Raw genomic sequence first — 18,790 nt, forward strand, 5'->3', positions numbered from 1 at the left:
ACTGTACAGAGATTGGGGGATTTTATGGGCTGACTTGGAGGTACAAGCGTCACTATAGCGACTTCCAGCAATTACCAGGTACTTCCCGTCCCACGTTGGAAGAAAAGACTTACGGATGCGGCTTCCTGGTCGAGACCCGCGAATGACGACACCAGAAATGCTGGAGGTCATGTGATAGTTGTCCAGCAATAATGAGGCTATATATATCTCTCTCTCTCTACCTATCTCTATATATCTCTCTCTATCTATATATAATAATATTAGTGTGATATTAGGATCAAAAGAAAAGGTGTCTACGGAGTAGTGCACCACAAATACGGTCTGGAGGATCTGGATTTCCCCGTTTCAAGATTACCCTGGACGAGGAAATTCGGATGTTCAAAAAGGAGATTTCAAGTGATAAAAATAGAAAGAAAGAAGAAAAACCAATATTAATCAATAGAAGATAGATATATCCATCCCTTTCTTCTGTCAAGAGAGGCTCATCTCCTCAATAAATGGGGGAAATGGGACGATTGGCGGAGTAGAAATAGGGATGACGCTGGAGAGGCCCACCGAACCACACACAACACACACACACACACAAAACAAGCCATGATGAGAATCAATCTAGACAGATAGATAAATCCGTACAAATAAAACCAGTCAATAAGGAGTCTGAAATGAAACCAGCCGCAGAAAAGAAAGGAAGATTCCATCCAGTAACTATAAAGGAGTGGTGGGCAGAAGCCGTCAGAGAAATAGAAGAAAGAGTGTAAATTGCTTGCTGTCTGTCTTTCCCCTCCCATCTCTCTCTCTCTCTCCTTTTGAGTTAACCATCTTCCATTCTTCTTCCTCTTCCTCTTCCACTTCCTCTTCCTCTTCTTCTTCTCCATCCTCCTCTTCCTCCTCCTTTTCATTCCCTTCCCTTTCCATCATCAAATCTTCCTTGTTTTTATTCCCTTCACGTCAGGTAAGTTCACAGAGTTTCCTTTCTGCCCCCTTCCACCATCTTCCCCTCCTCCCTCTCCGTCCTTCCCAGCTATCCCCCCCCTCCCCCCCCTTCTTTTCAAGACGGACCATCTCCATCGCTGGGTTTTTGTTTTTCTTTCTTTTCTTTTTCTTTTTTCTTCTTTTTCTGTATTTCCTCTTGGGCATTTTATCTAGTCAGGTTGGGTTCCTTGGACTAGATCCAAATCACTATGATGTGGCCGAATTGCTCCCTGTTGCTGTTCTCCCCCAACGACTTCTCAGTCTAGACTGTGCTCACCCCCCCCCAACCGCGACGGATGCTGTTCACAGCTGGCTGAGCGGAGGTCCGGCAGTTCAACCTTTCTCGAATCTCTGTTTCCAGAAACCGCGATGCTCGACAGTGCACCCTGTTTTCTTCTTTTTACCGACCGGGAGGGGCCAAACACTACTGGGTCTATAGTCAATTTGGGGGTTATCTGGCCATCGTCATCCGTGTGACTGGGGTCCCCTCCCACCTCCCTTTTCCCACCACAAGGCAGAGTCTGGGCTGGCGTTGGCTTTCGTGTTGCTCAACCCACTTGACTTCACAGCCTCACTTTTTGTTTTGCCCTGTGATAGCCGCATTTTTGCCCCTCACTTGGTTTTCCATTCTAGGCCCTCTTTTTCCCCCTCCTATCCCTTAATCCTTTCCCTTGATTTTTTTTTATCGCCCACGTTGTGGAAAGCCCCATATCCGGCACAGAAACACGAGACAACCCTCTGAACTCATTTGAAACCGACTGTCGCTAACATTGTCCCTGGCTTTTTTTTGCGGGGGGTTGTTTTGGATTAGATATTCTCACAATGGGTCACGAAGATGCTGTTTACTTGGCTAAGCTCGCCGAGCAGGCTGAGCGCTACGAGGGTTCGTTATCCTTTCTTTTCCTGGCTCGTTCTGCAGCAGCCTTGGTATTGACAGGTCACTTCTAGAGATGGTCGAGAACATGAAGGTTGTCGCCTCCGCCGATATAGAGCTCACCGTTGAAGAGCGGAATCTTCTGTCTGTCGCCTACAAGAACGTCATTGGTGCCCGCCGTGCGTCCTGGAGAATCGTCACCTCGATTGAGCAAAAAGAAGAGTCCAAGGGCAACGAGTCCCAGGTTACGCTCATCAAGGAGTACCGCCAGAAGATCGAGGCCGAACTCGCCAAGATCTGTGATGACATCCTGGACGTTCTCGACAAGCACCTGATCCCCTCTGCCCAGAGCGGCGAGTCTAAGGTCTTCTACCACAAGATGTACGTTGTTTCCATTGTTGCGAAGAAATGCGCCCGCCGAAATATGGCTCTGACTTGACCCCCCTTTTTTTTTTTTTTTTTGCCTCCTTTCAGGAAGGGTGATTACCACCGTTATCTCGCCGAGTTCGCTATTGGCGATCGCCGCAAGTCTGCTGCCGATGCTTCCCTCGAGGCTTACAAGAGTGCTACTGAAGTCGCTCAAACCGACCTTGCTCCTACCCACCCCATCCGTCTTGGCTTGGCCCTGAACTTCTCTGTCTTCTACTATGAGATCCTCAACTCCCCCGACCAGGCCTGCCACCTCGCCAAGCTGGCTTTCGATGACGCCATTGCTGGTACGTTTTGCGTCAGGCCTTTCTCGAAAAGTTGGAGGGTGATAACAAGAAGTCTAACTTGATCGCAGAACTCGATACCCTGAGCGAGGAGAGCTACAAGGACTCCACCCTCATCATGCAGCTCCTCAGAGATAACTTGGTAAGAACCCACATGATTCACCCCGGGTTTAAAGAGGCATAGGCTTACCTGAAAATAGACACTCTGGACCTCGTCTGAGGCCGAGGCCGAGCCTGCTCCTGCTGCTGACAAGAAGGAGGAGGCCCCTGCTGAGGCCGAGAAGCCCGCCGAGTAAAGGAAGAGATTTGAGGCCTCGCGTCCAAGCATGGATTGCAGAAGACATGTGGAACGCAAGCTGCGCTCAAGAGTGAACGAGGCGGAGTGGCGATGACGGGACGAGGAACGAAGGAGATGCACGATTTATCCTATCCCAAGTGCCTGTCATGGGCTGTCACGGGAAGGGATCGTAGCGGCGCTCTTTTAGACCCTCTCTCCTCATGTCCTCTACCATGTTCGGCAGTAGCACGGTCGTGATCCCAGTCTCTGCATCTGTGGTTCGTCGATTTCATATATTCGTTGGTTTCTTTTTAATTTACTTTTTGCCTATTGCCTCCACCCAAAGAATACCTTTCTCTTATTCCAAATCACCACTACCCCAGTCCAATTTCCCCCCTCCGCAAAGCCTTGACTAATGCCATGAATATGTCTTGGTCTTTCCACCTTTTGTGCCACATACGGCGTTGATTGTCGTCTTAGCTCGAGTTTAGATCTCAAGTCCGGCAGTGGCTTCAAAGAAAGTTGAAATTCATACACCAGATCCTGTAAACTTAGCAAGTAGAAGTATTTATATATATATATCTGTCTATTTTTTGGGGCTGTACGCGTATGTGATCCACGGTAGGACAGGCAGGCCCTTGACCCAGCCTCACTACTTGTCTGTATAACTCCGATGGCAAGGTCGACTTTAGAGACCAGTTCGCAGGAGGGGCGAAAACCAGGTCAGCTGAATGACTGGACGCGCCGTATTCTTTCTAATTTATGCTATCTAGGCACTGCCTGCCGAGTATTCGAGGATGAGTGTTTTATCCTTGAACATGAGATGACATGAGATGGCATGCCATCTAACCGGCCTCGTTAATTTCGTCAACATCAACATCCATATTCACATCACATCCACATCCACAATATCAATATCAATATATTAAAGGATATTCTTTTCTTATTTCTTTAGGTCATGTCATATACATACATACATATACCTGGAACAGTGTATTATTATTATTTCCCTCACCATACCTGCCTACGTAGTAGATGAGAGGTACATTATATATTATTACTTATTACTTCCTGGCCGAGTTACGTGGTTGGTTGGTTGGTTGCGGAGGCCTATACGGGTAGAAAGAAAGAAAGAAAGCAAGAAAGAAAGAAGAATCAATCCATGATTCTATCCTATCCTATCCTAGGGACTCTGTGGTCTATACTAGTAGTAGTAGTAGTAGTAGTAGTAGTAGTAGTAGTAGTAGTAGGGAGGAGGCAATTCAACACGAGTCAGTCATCCAGCAATAGTTAGTTAGTTAGTTAGTTAGGTGCGCTCCGTAGTTAACTACAGTATGTACCTACCTAAACTAATACTACTACTACTACTACTACTACTACTACTACTAATGCTAGTTAGTTAGTTAGTTAGTTAGTTACGGAGTTACAATGACTCGATAACCATACTACAGTATGTGATAACGTATAAGACTGCTTTCTCTCTCTCTCTCTCTCTTTATATAATATATATATATATATATATATATATATATATATATATCTTGAATATATTACCCTCAGTGGGAAATACTATACAGTGGCAGGGCAGGCAGAGAGGTACATATAAAAAAAAAAAAAAAAAAAAACCCCTCCAAGCCAGGCCTGCTGCTGCTGCACCACTACTGCACTCCTCCTCCTCCTCTACTTAGTGGCTTAGTAGAACTAGATTAAATACCCAACAACTCCGTACATACTAGCTAGTACTACTAGTTATATAGTTAACTAGTTAACTAGTTAGTTAATAGTTAACTGTGGCTGCGCTGACTCACATAAGTCACTATCAACTAACTAACTACTATTACTATTATAAGGTAAGACAGACTAAGCTTAAACACATCTAACTGTACCTTGTCCCTTGCACCCCATAGGAATCGAGATACTAAGGAGTCTGGGGAAGTTGGCCCAGCTACTATTAGGTAATCTGTATGGCGTTTATGGCGTTCATGGCGTTGGTCGTCGTTGACCCGGGAGAGTGGATGCTCCGAGGTTCTAATCTAAGATCCAATATTCGTGGATTCCTTCCATACCATCCCTCAACTGATTTACGGGAAAATGTAATATTCAAATGTTTAATGTCATTTCATGCCTATGAATCAGCCGCTCGCTTCTGGGTATGGTAAAGCAAATGTCTTCAGAGCCCAAACAAATGTCAACCCGAATCGTCAGACCAGGACGATTCCAATGTACACGATGATGGTGACGGTAAGTGTGAAATCAGGATGGGGAATGTCGATGATGATGATGATGATGATGATGAAAGAAAAAAAAAACCGTATGAAGATTTGGCTGCTCCGTGAAAATGCTTTCCCGCCTTTTTGGTTTGTGTTTTTGCTGCTTGCTTGCAAGACCATTAGAACAGATGCGCCCCAGTGCGGTGTCCGATATCAATCAAACCGAGTCTAATAACATAAATGGTCCCAGTGAAAATAAAAAAGCATCCTAACGCCGAGTGTGCTATGCCACAAAAATACACCAGGCCGCCAGTAGAATGGAAGAGAGAAAAAGGAGGAATGAGAAACAAGGATGGGGTGCGGGTGCATGCGGGTTATGAGCGCGTGCAGAGGTGGGTGGGGAAAATAAGGATCAATATGAACAGTCGAAGATTTGACGCCTCTCAGCGAAGGTGTCATATTATCGCGAAGGCGGTCTCAGATTGGTCATCATCGTCACGCAGGTGCGCCAAGGCCGGCGATTTGACTCCAGGGTGGCCAACACAGTGGGCAATGATGTCACAATCGTTGTATATGGTGGGCGTAGGGAAAAAAAAAAAAAAGAGAGAGAGAGAGAGAGAGAGAGAGAGAAAAGAGGTGACAGGTTAATAAAACAAAGCGAGGGGTCGTGAAAATGTTGGTTGGGTAAGTTTCACTCGTATGGCTGTGTCGAATCAACCGCCGTCGGGAGATTTTTTCACGAACCGATCCTGGTCAGAAAACGCAAATAATGTCACTTTTGCCAATTTCCCCTTCAGGTAGGTAACGTGTTGTAGATGTCATGAATATCATTTATGGATTCCCTAACACGAGACAACAACCCAGGAACTAATTTCCCTCCCCATAATAGGTCTCGTATCTGGTTGAATATGTACTTCCTTTAGTCGCGGGTTGTTCCGTACCATTGAGACACTGTGAATTGCCACTCGGAAAAAGACTGCGGAAACAAAACCAAGACAGCATTGCGTAATTATGTCCCGTAAATGTGAGTTGACGTTTTTCGTTTTCATCGAAATGGAAAATGACACCGACTGCGCCCGGGTTTAACAGTCGGAGTAATAGTAACATTCGCGTTCGCGCTATTTCTGCGACTTTTTCACTTTGGTGCTGGACCTTGTCAACTCGCCCTTGGTCATGTTTCGAGTAAGGCCCCCAATGTAGTCCTGAAGGAATTTGTTCTCGCTTTCGAGTTTGTCATGATCGGATTTGACCGCTTCTATACGTTCTGCAAGGGCTTGAAGAGACGATTGCAAGGCTTTGGCTTGTCTAAACCGATTGAACGAGATTAGCATGAAAATGATTTTGGTAATAAAATAAACCAAATGCGTGGACTGAACGTACTCTTGGAGGGTCTGTCTGGCCTCCTTGCCCAGTCGCTCCAAATCCGCGGAATTACGGCGGGGACTCATGGCTCGCGCGTCGTCGGGTGGGAATTCTTCTTCTTCGATTTCAATTTCAGGGTGATCTCGGGGTACCAGGATGGAAGCACTAGGTTTCCGACTGGCCATGCGAGGGCGTTCAGAGCGCCCCCTTCGTTCTGTTTCTGTGTCGGAGATGGATGAGGATGAGGAAAGGGAGGACATATGAGCGCGACCGTTGTCGTTTGGTTGGGGCAAGGTCGGAACCGGAGAAGAACCATGCAAGTCTGACGCTGACGCCATATTACTGCGGAGAGAGGCCGTTTTTGGTTCAGTTTCAACTGGTTCTTTGGTTGAGACTGCAGTTGAAAACCCTAATGTCCAGATGTTGATATGTTATTTCCCACATGCAAAGTCGGGTAAAACGATCACAGTTGGTCGAGAACTACCTCTAGCGAACACTTCAGATGAAGAATCTTCTGCGTTTTCGCTGGAGGTAGCTGTCGGGATGGGCTCCAAAGGGTGTGACTTGAGGAACGGCGTTCAGGTTGTTTCGAATCAACGCTTGGCTTGGTAAGAGAGAGCAGGGGTAAGAAGAAGAGGAGGAGGAGGAAATTAAGCCAAGGTGGAAATAAAAGAATCGCAAATAAAAAGGGAAACAACGAAAAAAAAAAAGAAAATGATGGAAAAGAAAAGTAGAAATAGACAAGAAGAACGCTGGAGCGATCCAGGGGAAGGGGAGCTTGCGAGAAAAAGACGGAATTGGAGGGGGGGGAATTCGTTTTAAGCGAACTTGGGGAAAGTGACTGATAGAGGAAGGATGCTTGGAACAAAGCAATTCAAAGGAATGAATTTGCAGACGATGACGCTGTGAATGAGCGCTCTCTGCTTTTTGCTGAAGGTCCTCTTTTCTTCTTTTCTTTTTATTTCCTTTTTTTTCCTCTGTTCGTTTTTTGTTTTCGGTACCTGGTGTGGTGAGAGATGGGGAGAGGTGGGTTAGGGACAAGCTCGATAGTGTCCGAAAACGGGAGGTGTATTATTCAAGAGGGAGGAAAAGAAATCCGAGGAGGAGGAACAAGAGGAGGAGAAGAAGGATCTGAAAAGAATCTCGGGAGGCTTTACAATGGCGAATCCTAGTCGATTCAACTAAGAGGGAGAAAGCAAAGAAGAGAGAGAGGGAGAGAGAGAGAGAGAGAGGGAGGGAGAGAGAGAGGAGAAAAGCAGTGGTAGCGGTGGGAATCGTAACAGTTACCAATTACTGCTGCTAGTAAAGGGAAGGCAGTGGTCACTGGCCACTACTAACTAACTAACTAACTAAACTAACTAACTATTGGTAATAATGATTGTCATCTTCACAGGCGAAACAATGTGTAATAGGTATGATACTCTGTACTGTGAAATGGGTGGAACATCAGAATAATTTAAGAAATAATAGTGTTAAAATATTCATATTCATGAGAGAAAAAAGAATAATAAAAATGAATAAAATAAAAATGAAGGATAAATAATACTAATAAGAAGAAGAAGAATAGATAAAAAAATAGAATAAAAAATAGGTATAAATCGTAATAATACCGCCGAGTTTCCAATACTACTATTTTCTGGGTTCCAATGGTAAAATTACCCTGCCTCCTGCTAAGTCTGGTACTCCGTAATCAGCAACAAATCTGGTAACTACCTACAGCAAGCACTAAGGAGTATTCTGGTACTTTGGGCAGAAAGAGGGTAATATAAAATTCGGTATAACAGGTACAAACAGATGGACATCTGATTGCACTTTTAAGGGTTAGTGTAAAACAAAGTAGGTGGTTCAACAGACTCGTGGCCGCCACTGGAACGGATTATCGCCCGTATTGCTTGTACCCGTAAGGTACGAAAGAATGGATTGGAATAACTGACTCCGAGCCTAGGATCAGGATATCATCCAGTCCAAAAAGATATGTATGAGAGAGCCATAGATTGAATATGAATAATTTCCTCTCTTTCTGATTCCATGTTCTTCTTCTCTCTTACTCTGTATATCATTCCGGTGAAGAACGCCCAAAAAAAAAAAAAAAAAAAAAAAAACTCTCTGCGGTTGGTTGGTGGGCGGTGGGCGGGGATGTTTTAGGGGTTCGTTTTCCACCCAGTTCGGAGTTCGGTTAGCCATTCTGTTTGTACCAGGATTGTAAGCCCCTTGGTTCGACGATGCTCATCTTTAGTAAAGAACCAAAAGATAGCCGCTGGAAGGGGGGAGGGGGGCAACAAACTCAGCCAACGAGGACTGGCTCTCGGAGAAAACATGATGATGGTGATCCTCATCGTCTACCGCTAAGACTGTGACAGATATGATGATCAAAGGCTGCGAGGACAGATTCTACTTCCTGACAGTGAAGAGAAGCCTGAGAAGGGAGGGTGCTGAGTTTTTTTTCGACCCATAAATTCCCCCTCTTGACTCTCTCGGTATTGCATTGTGATCCTGTTGCCATGGTCCGCCATCGACACTATTCAACAAACTAACCAGGAACAACGACTAACTAACTAACTAGTTACCCTAAAAAGAGGCTGACGAAGGAAAAAAAAAAATGTAAAATGACACTTTCTTTAGCCTCTCGGCCGTTTCTTTTCTTTTTTTTTTTTTTTTTTCCCCTCCCTGAATATCGCCACTTTACCGAGGCGCTGGATGAAAATATGGGGTGTTAAACGAGTCCAACTCCGCTACGGGGTGGCTGAAATAAAGGTCTCATGCTCAGGGGGCGGATGAGGTCACGCAATGTCGATAGAGTTGTCGGAGGAATCCTTTCGATGACTGTATCCGCTAACGTCGGACGGGGGAGAGAGGGTTCAGATTCGAAAATAAATTAATTCTCATTGAGGCTGGCACCTTGAAGCTGAGGTAGTAGTGCCTTATGATTCCGGAAACATTATTTGTCTACGTACCTGTAGCTATACGTACCTCAGTAACGTCTGCCGGGTGGGGCTTTCCTATCTTAGCTGCCGCCGCTTTTATGAGTCTCACTGAGTTAGACTGACTCAGTAATATCATGTGATAGACCCGGGGCATCTATTGAGCACTCAGTCCACGCTCAGTCCATACCCAAAGGAGCACTTGGGCCCACAACACTGTTTATGCTCGCCAAACCTGACCTATATAATACCCTGTCATCTACCAACTCCTTTCGGATTTTGGGCTACGGATTTGGATATCAAAGAAGTAGAGAATGTGTGGATGTAGGGCTCATTATCTATGAATTGGGTCATGGTTTAGAAAAATAGACTTGTATTTTGATCAAGTAATACTACCTAGGTAGCAAGGTGTAGAAGACGCAGCAAAACAGAGGATATGAAGACGGCGAGGAAAGAACGACCAGCGAAGAAGAGGAAGAAGACGATTCCGGCGACGAAATCATTCATCTATCTCAACATCCATCTCAACATCCATCTCAGGGTCATGGTCGAAGATCAGGTTAGACTCCCCTGATCCTTGTTCTGTCCGGCGAGACGTGCGTTGGGAGGCGGCGGGTGACATCGAGGCCGCTTTCTTCACCAGGTAGACTAGCAGACCAAGCACTTGTTCGAACCCATTTCCAACAACACAGACTGGTTTGACCGACCACTGGTAAACATTAGAATCAGGGTCACTGACACGATTGAGGTGCACTTACCCGAGACTCATTGTCGAGCTTCATGAACGTGAAATTCATAGCATCAGTGGAGATGCCGTAGACGGTGGTGTCTGTCTTGCCAAGATCTTTGCGCTGCTTGTGGACGCACCCTTTTGACAGGTCAGACTAAGAGTGTGTTATGCGACGATATCGTGAGGTACTTACCCATATATGCCAGCGCCGGCGGAATCCCTTCGGTACCACTGTTCGGTCTCTTGGCCTCCATGATCACAACGTTCAAGTCGATGTCTTCCTCCTCTCCATACCAAATGCCATAGTCGGGACGCCCCGACAGCATCCATGTCTTCCCCTTCCATTTCACAGGGCTATACGCCCAGGTACGTTCCATCTGAATGTTCAAGGGACTCGCGGAGTTGTGTAAAGACGACGATACCAGATCGTGAGCGCAGACAAGGAGGAGGTTGAGCTTGCAGCGGATACTAGCTTCGTTTGCGCGGCTGGCGCCATGAGCGCGGTCCGACTTTTCCAACCAGAGTTCTAGCTGAGGTTAGCTGATTTCTTTTGTACGATCCATCGGGCTAACATACTGAGATCTTGCGGGACGGGGATAGGCGGAACAAAGTCCAACTCATCATCCACAACCAGGGTGAGACCAAGGATCTTCTGGATATCTGGCAGACTCAACGAGGTCACTGCGAGCAGCGGGAGCTTCGTAGGAGCCTCCAGGATTCTTGTCAAGTCTTGGGCGTCAATCTTGTGTTCGAGAAAGCGGCGAATTATACGCCGGAGACCGGTAACAGTGGACATAGTGTAGATGTAGGGAATGAAACCCACAGAAGGCTGTCTCTGAAAGCAAGAAAGAGAAGGCTGCGGATGGTTGATTGAGAACAATGTGAAAGTGTTGCTGCGTCCCTTTCTACACATTTCCGGTTGACGCTTGGATGTTGTAGAGATACGCTCATTACTCGAATAAAGTACCAATGACTCAATCAAAAACCTTGGGAACATGGTAGTTTCATAGTACCCTTGAATCTGTCCCGAGGTCCATCCAGATTCAGCAAAAGACCTGACATCGATACTAGATATGTAGAACCAAAAATAGAGGGCTGGATTGTTTTTTACAACTATGTAGAAACAGTATCGTGGATTGGACAAGAAGAGCATTGATCAAGGACGGACAGCATTGGACGGGCCTAGCCTGTTGCATTTTATTGGGGTTATGCTCAGTCAGCCAGTCAGGCTCCATAGTTAACTAGTTAGTTAACTAAACAATTTCGATGATTATGTAAGGCCCAGGGCCCATATTTACTCCGTGAGCAAAAAGCGGCAAGAGGTGAGTACTGTAGGTTACCTAGGTATATTCAAAGGGCTCCAGGGAGAGAGAGCTTTTCCACTTCAGAATATCAATACCTTCTTCTGTTTAAGAATTAACCAACAACCCCACTAGAAAAGCAAACGGCTCTGGGCGATCCATTCCTACGCCGTCAACAGGTCGACTGATCATGACGGTGAAACTGAGAAAGATATGCAAGCTGCCGATCCTTGTGAAAAATTAATTATCATTGGAAATCAAAAAGGCAATTTTTACAATTCTTTCTTACTCTTGAGACACCAGATACGGGAAGATAATAATGCATTGTATCGAGGTTACTACCGGGTATGTCCACCGGGCACAGGGTACGTATGCACCGTTTTTTCTTGGACTTGGGGGGGGGGGGCGTCCGCCAGCAGCTATCAAAAAGCCGACCCAAAATAGCGGGTACCAAATCTCGATCAATGAAAAGGCCCAGGATGGGTCAAGGGCTTCGGGGAAGAAAAGAGAAATTTCTCATAGTTCGTTTCCCCCGTCTGGTGGTGTGTCCCTTGCGGTTCCAGTGGGCCAGTTCATACTCGGGATGAGCATGAGCACATCATGGTTGCGATTTCTGATTGGTGTTGTTGGGGCTGATACTGACTGAGTCGGAGTATTAACTGGATACCTAGTAAACCTAAGTGGGTATTGTCACCGACTTGCTAACTTATGCTACAAAGGTAGTGGACACCAAACTTGCAGGTCGGCAGGCTGGCAATGTTCCAATTTCCTCCGGCAGCGCGAAGAAAAAGAATCTTCCATGTTTCTTCCACCTCATGTGATTCAGATCTACGTCACTGGTTTTGAATTCCTTGATAGGTTGTTATACTTTTTTTTTTTTTTTTTTTTTTTTAGGTAAATATGCAAGTCGAGCATTCCGCCTCTCCACCGCTAGGGACCAGGAATCATGGTTGGTTTTGCTGTAAGGTGCAGTCGCATTCAAAATGTACATTGAGCCCCCCCATCCTAGAACACTAATACAGATGACAACAAGGCCAATGTCTGCCTCAGTAAGAATTGAAGATGGAAAATATACTTCTCACGAGTCCACTCTCTTACCTAGGTAGTTGTACCTACGTGTGCAGATACCCACCCTCCCGTTAAGAAACATCATAGTGAGCCAACCTGTATTAAACAACCAACATTTGAGAGAGAGAGAGAGAGAGAGAGAAAGTAAGAAAGTGAGAACAGGGAGTGTTCCTTAACCCCCGCATTAGTGTTGAAACACAGATTTCAACATCCAGATAGCCTGAAGATGAACCAGTTAAACCCATCAATCATCCATGGTTGAACCCTTTTACTTGGCTCAACATGACAGTTGTCAAACTCGTGAAAATTGAATTTATCCATTAAAAAAGCAGGTTTGAAAAAGCAATAAATAAAAAAGCAATAAAAGGAATCAAATTAAAACTCCACCCCCTCGGCTCCCAATTGATACCTGAGAGGTTCGATCATGGATCATTTCAGGCTTTGTTTGAAGTTTTGAACCGGAACAGACCCGAGAATTCGCCGTTTTTCAAGTATGATGGGAAATTCAGATTACCGTACGATACCTGTATTATGAGCTAGTCCTCTGTACCAGATTATTGATTGATGATGATCATGCTGTTAACTATACGTAAGTAAGGGTACCACAGGGTCAGCCGCGTGACTGGCTCTTTGCTCCACCGATCCATCATCCATTTTCTGCTCACCCACGGTACCTTTGGAAAAGAAGTATATTTTTATTCTGAATGCTAATTGGGCTTGCAGTAATTACTACCTAGTACGGAGTAGTTAGTAAACGATCCCTGTTGGATGATAAAGAACTGCCGATCTGCAATTCTCCATTGGTGTGATTGTCCTCGCCCATGTCATCGAAAGGTGATCGATTGGTTAGGTATTGTTGGATTGATACGGCCATGATATGATCACTTGATACTTCCTTAGGTACCTTACCTAGGGAGACCTACGTAGGATCCCGTGAGAACTTGAAGATATAAAGTCTGGTATCTACCAGTATCCCATTTTATTTCACTTATCCTCTCAATGTCCGAATCACAGACAGAAACTACTCCTGTACGGAGTAAAGTTAACTAAGCCCAAAGCTCCTCCCACTAGTCTAGTAGACTGAGGAAGCTCTGAAAGAAAAGGTATTTATTTATTCAACCCCACCCGAGTTGAGTTGCTTCTTATATTATCATCCTGTACGGACTACGGAGTACCCAAGTAACAACTTACTACCAATAAAAGAATGCCTATATCTAAGATTTTTTTTTTTTAAGATTCCAAGACTACCCCTAGTGATAGAATAAGGCCAACCTTAAAAAAAAAAAAATCGAAATTAAAGTCGGTGAAGAAACCTAATTCAAATTATGATTCTCATGAGGGAGGTACGGAGTATAAGAAGAAGATACCCTAATCTACGGAGCACTCCGTCCTCCGTTACCTACAGGCTACACCTAACTAGTTATCTCCATCTTGATTAACTAGTACTTCATCGAGCTTCGAGAAAAACCCCCGAAACTATTGGAAGATGCAATAAGGACTGGACTGGACAAGAAAAAGAACCCCCTCCCGCCCAGAACGCGGGAAGCGACTCCACTGTCTTTTCTCTCTCTCTCTCTCTCTCTCTCTCTCTCTCGTAAGTGAGAGAGTAAATGAGTGACTGTGTTATGTCAGAGAGTCGGTCAAGATTGATATGATCATCAGTGGAGCACGGCTGACTGGCTCTCTCTCTCTCTCTCTGCTTCGTCCCGCGAAGGGTCGGAGATGATCAGGATGCGGGAAGTGCCCCTCCCTCCCTGAGTCTGGATATCCGATTTGACACGGTAGTTATTTCCTCGTCTGAGCTTGAATAAGAGCATGCTGGAAGGATTCTCAAATGGAAGGTTGAACCGAGCGAACTCGATGTAGTAGTATTTCTTTTCTCCCCTTTTTCCTTGTTTTCAGTATACAGTATATACAGTATGGTCTAATTTAGACCCGGGATAAAGAAAATCGTGTGGTTGCAGTGTACGCTGTATTTGCTAAAAATACTATATAGTTATATATACCTTGATAACAATGCTGAGTGGACTCTGTAAGAATACATTGCCTATCCCCAACGGTGTATAATGCATGGGAGTACTCCGGTATAGAAGTATGCAATGAAATCTACTGCTTGCACGGTATTTCTACCTCAAGCTCCTCCTCCCCGCCGACAAAGATATCGTCGCCTTCCATTGGTACAGGGCTCGCAAGACGGCGACGCCACCAGACTGGGTTTCTACAGTGCGTCCTCGGCCGCGATCGTTGTATTCTGGTTGGCCGTGTTCGATGTCCGCATCTGGCATCGTGGACGCCAGCTCCGAGGCTTTCTTCCACCACCAGGCCGGCCCTGTCGAATCGGGGTAGTTACGGTAGTCTGTTGCCCCATGGGGCAATGGGCTCTCGTGGGAGAGCGAACGATCAAACACCCGATACTTTCTTCCCCACCACATCCCGAACTTGCCGTCGTCATTTCGCGTGGCAAGAGCAGCGTTCGCATTGTGCTCAATCCACTGATAGTAATGGCTACACCTTGTTTGGTGCCACCCAAAAGAACGCTTCCATCCATTTTGCGCCCAAGCTTGCGTGCGGAGGAACCGCTCCTCGTGCGGGTGTATTGGTCGGCAGAACTCGGCGAAATGATGGAAGAAGATTCCTTTAAACGTTTGTCCATCCTGGGAGCAGTCGCCTTTAGAATCACAGGAATCTTCGAGAATACCAGCACGACCCAATCCCATCCACCGTTGATCGTAGACATTGGGCCATCCCGTCGCCCTCATGACATTACGAACAAGCTCGTGACCATCATCGAGATACTGCTCCGTCCCAGTGGCCAGCCAGAGGCCTCGCAGTCCGCTCAGAATGACTCCCTGATTATACGTGTACACCATCGTATTCAAGATGTCACATTTACGCGTCCCAGGCTGTTTGTCGCTTTTCCAACCCCGGACGTGAAACCCGTCTGCATACATCCCAAACAGCCCCGTCATGTTGGAGTCCTTCAGCCATCTGTACGCCTCAATGGCCGTATGTAAGTAGTCAGCGCTATGTGGTAGATCGTCAGCCGATTGCTCGCCCTCACGGCTAGCCATAAATGGTGAGTCAATCCCATCGCCGGGATAGTAGAGATACATCGCAATACTGGACGATACGAAGAGCTCATTGGTAATCGCATTCTTGTAAGGAGTCAAGTAAGGACTCCAGATCATGCCACCAGTGCAGAGAGCCGTATCCCACCCCTGAGACGCAAGGTCATAGAACACGCGGACCCGATGCGCAGCCGGCGATCGGAACTGCGTCCCATGCCAGGGTCGTCCCGGATTTTCATAGTGCAGGTCCGAATGCAGAACCTGAAATTTGATATTCTCCAACCAGCCCAACACGACCCACATCATGTCATCGTAAGCTTGAGTTCTCAGTGCAAACGCGTCCTCTCCAAAGTAGAATGCCATGACGTGCGCAAAGTAGTGATTGACAAGATTCTCCAGCGCCATCGAGTTCTGAGTTATCCCCCATTGGCCCTGGCCGCCCTCAACGGCGTCTTCTAACAGACTTGAGAGCAATGAGTCGTCCGCGCTTGCAGTCAATGCAGAGAGCGTGGCCGACACATGCGTCCCCAGGACAGCGCGAGTCCAATCGATCCCAGTCGGCCAGGTCCCCTGCCATAACTCAAAGTAATCATCCTGCATCACATCGAGGGCACGTCTCAAGTCACGGAATGTCTGTGCGACGAATTGGTTTGCCGGGAGAGGCCATTGTTCGCTGTTGCGAGAGACCTGGGCATTTAGAGAAAATGGCGGGGAAGGGTCTTGTACCAGCGCCCGCGCATTGGTCCCAGACACCAGGAAAACCACCACGAATAAGACACTCCAAGGAGCCAACAACAATGCTGCCATTGTGAAGAGCATTGCGGATTTATTTACCCCCCCGACCCAACTCGTCGTTGTTGAGTTGGGGGAAACCGGCCGATGTCGTCAGCGAAGGGGAGAAGGTTTCGTTTGTTTGTTTGTTTGAGCGTCCTGAAGAATTTCAGACGAGAAAAAAAAAGACCAAGAATAGGAGGATAGGGAGGGAAAAAATAAAAAAAATAAAAAGAAGGGCGGCCTGCATCCAATGGAGGAAACCCGGGAATCTCACATATTTTGTGCATTCCCTGGACGCGCCATGCATACAGTTAGGGAGAAAGAGCGGGGATAAAGTTCCTGGTCCCTAAAAGGGTCTCTTGGGCTTTTCTATGCAGTTGGCACCTGACCCCACATACTATGTAGGCTAGAGAATATGAGGCCTAATCTTCCCAACTTCTAGTAATTTATAATAATGGAAAGGAAGTAGGTCAACTGTTCCCTTGGAGTGTCATGTATTATACATGGTGGCATCACACGGCTTCATGCATCACTCCTGGGAGTGAATGGTGAACGTTAAACCCCCAAGACTTCGACTCTACTCTGTATGGTTTGTCAATGTCTTATGATACCTCCGTGTGACAAGATATTATCTAGACGGCCCAGCGCCTTATGAGCCCGAGAAATCGCGGGGACATCCCGGAGGAATGGAACCTCTGGGGTAAGTCACGCTGGTTCGCTCTACAAAATATGTCACATATATACTTACAAGGGGGTGTAAATTCAGACGAAAAAGAAGCAAGAGAAAAAGCCATAGCTCCCCATCACACGACTCTTTGTATTGTAGTGCATAAATCATGTGGGGGGTTATTAAACTAGCAGACTATTTCCCCCCCCCCCTTTCAAGATAACATCAGATCTCTGGAGAATCAGACATCGGTGCTTTTCTATTCCCTGTATCAGTAAAAGACTGGTAATGCAATGAATGACATGGGGGAGAGGATCATACCACACCGTTCATTAATCACGACGCCGACAAATATTCTCCCGTACTGTCATCCGCACAAACATCGGGTAGACGCCTTGCACAGATCATGACCAGAGATACTGCCGGCTGCAAGCGCTTCGATCCTTCGCATGGTACCCATCGAGCAGGTCTAGAGGTGTCGAGTCACAACCAACATTTTCATGTCCCCAACTGCCAAATGTAAATCATGTGAGGACAAGACAAGATATGAAAGGCAGAAACGCTGAAGAGACAGAAATGAAAACAAAATGACACAAATTTCAATCCAATATCACAATGGCGTCTATTGGATAGAGAACGCAGATCCGTCAAGTCATGAATGTAGCTTAATCCCGTTCACCGTCAGCACCAGGGCTGCGACTCCGATCACGGCTCCTGCTGCGGTTTCTGCCAGCAGCACCACGGCCGCCTCTCTGTCCTGCGGCTTTTCCTTTGTTGGAAGGAGGTGGTCGAACGAATGCGTAGTCGACCTGGATTGTCTGGTCGAGCAATTTGGATCCGTTCAAGGCTTTGATGGCTTCAGAGGCTTCGGGGAGGGTGGAATACTCGATCAATGCATATCCCTGAAATTACAGTGTTAGTAACTGTACGATGCGGCGCTCAAAGAACAACAGATATTCGTTTAATGGTCCACGTATCCCCGCCCGAAAAGTTGAAATTGAAAAAAAAAAAAGTAGCCTACCTTCACATAACCTGTTCGGCGATCCAGGTTCAAGCTGAAGTTCTTGATCTCACCATACTCTGCGAAAAGATCCGTCACGTCCTCCTCAGAGGCTTCCTCGTGGATGTTGGTCACGATCACAATCCAACCTTCGATACTTCGCACGGCAACCGCCCCAGCCTGTGTTCGTGGGTCAAAGCTACCATTGCCAGTCTGCTCTTCAGGGCCCAGCTCTTGCGAGATTGGGGGATCGACTTCCATTTCTGCGGACATTATAGCGGTGATTGACAAAGAATGTCAAGGGAGAGTTGACTGGCGAGTAGAACGATGTGTGTGGGAAACGAGCGAGGCGGATTGGAGCGAGCTACTTCAATGTCTGTCGCGATGGAATTGATGGATCTCCAAAGCTTCCAGCCGGTGGTGTGCTTATGTAAGCGACTGGTATCAACCTCAGTTTCTTAGTAGAAGACACGACAACAGAAGGAGGAATTGAGAGCGGTAAAGTATCAAGTACAAGTACTATCATGGATGATATTCACTGATTTTTTTTTATCGATTTTTATTGATTTTTGGGAAGCTTTTTGTGGGGTGGTAAATTTGTTGTCCTTCCACAGCCAGGTACAACTATGAACACCAGGGTTCATTAGGGCTAGATGATAGCTCAAACAGTAGTCCAAAAACATGTTGCGTCTGAATATAGGTAAGGTAAGAATAGAAATTCGGGTCTTCAAATCATGTTAACCTCTAAATATTTGATATGGGACAAAGACACTACGTATGGCAGGTTAAATGCAAGTCTTGACTACCCAGGCACAAAACGTTGGAAACGTCCACTATATTTTTACCCAAGATA

General features: G+C 46.2%; 6 protein-coding genes across 6 annotated transcripts; 1 reads left to right on the top strand and 5 right to left on the bottom strand.

Annotated features, from left to right (window-relative positions):
• Nucleotides 1-1,794: 1,794 nt before the first annotated feature.
• Nucleotides 1,795-2,855, top strand: artA (14-3-3 adaptor artA; the record flags this gene model as incomplete). Its single annotated transcript, XM_040893361.1, has 5 exons — nt 1,795-1,855; nt 1,921-2,227; nt 2,321-2,562; nt 2,631-2,701; nt 2,760-2,855. 5 exons carry the CDS (start codon nt 1,795-1,797, stop codon nt 2,853-2,855), a joined length of 777 nt encoding a protein of 258 aa, XP_040756455.1.
• Nucleotides 2,856-5,791: 2,936 nt separating this feature from the next.
• P175DRAFT_060932 (uncharacterized protein) lies at nt 5,792-6,198 on the bottom strand. The gene has a single exon (XM_040901055.1). It carries the CDS (start codon nt 6,093-6,095, stop codon nt 5,889-5,891), a length of 207 nt encoding a protein of 68 aa, XP_040756456.1. The 5' UTR covers nt 6,096-6,198; the 3' UTR covers nt 5,792-5,888.
• On the bottom strand, nt 6,165-6,746 carry P175DRAFT_0506591 (short coiled-coil protein; the record flags this gene model as incomplete). Its single annotated transcript, XM_040898210.1, has 2 exons — nt 6,165-6,351; nt 6,427-6,746. The coding sequence occupies 2 exons, from the start codon at nt 6,744-6,746 to the stop codon at nt 6,165-6,167; spliced, it is 507 nt and encodes a 168-aa protein (XP_040756457.1).
• A 3,145-nt stretch (nt 6,747-9,891) lies between these two features.
• P175DRAFT_0409036 (uncharacterized protein) lies at nt 9,892-10,753 on the bottom strand (the record flags this gene model as incomplete). The annotated part of the gene is made up of 4 exons (XM_040893042.1): nt 9,892-10,038; nt 10,088-10,158; nt 10,253-10,585; nt 10,636-10,753. Coding segments are annotated over 4 exons (669 nt in total), but the record flags the coding sequence as incomplete, so codon positions are not given.
• Nucleotides 10,754-14,578: 3,825 nt separating this feature from the next.
• P175DRAFT_0423563 (putative glycosyl hydrolase) lies at nt 14,579-16,270 on the bottom strand (the record flags this gene model as incomplete). The annotated part of the gene is made up of 1 exon (XM_040893115.1): nt 14,579-16,270. A coding segment is annotated over one exon (1,692 nt), but the record flags the coding sequence as incomplete, so codon positions are not given.
• A 908-nt stretch (nt 16,271-17,178) lies between these two features.
• Nucleotides 17,179-18,299, bottom strand: P175DRAFT_0471904 (RBM8 family RNA-binding protein). The gene is made up of 2 exons (XM_040895108.1): nt 17,959-18,299; nt 17,179-17,839 (listed from the first exon to the last, which is right to left on the bottom strand). Exons 1-2 carry the CDS (start codon nt 18,208-18,210, stop codon nt 17,603-17,605), a joined length of 489 nt encoding a protein of 162 aa, XP_040756460.1. The 5' UTR covers nt 18,211-18,299; the 3' UTR covers nt 17,179-17,602.
• Nucleotides 18,300-18,790: the final 491 nt, after the last annotated feature.

Source organism: Aspergillus ochraceoroseus (assembly GCF_002846915.1).
Source record: "Aspergillus ochraceoroseus IBT 24754 chromosome Unknown P175scaffold_1, whole genome shotgun sequence".
Classification (NCBI taxonomy): Eukaryota; Fungi; Ascomycota; class Eurotiomycetes; order Eurotiales; family Aspergillaceae; genus Aspergillus; species Aspergillus ochraceoroseus.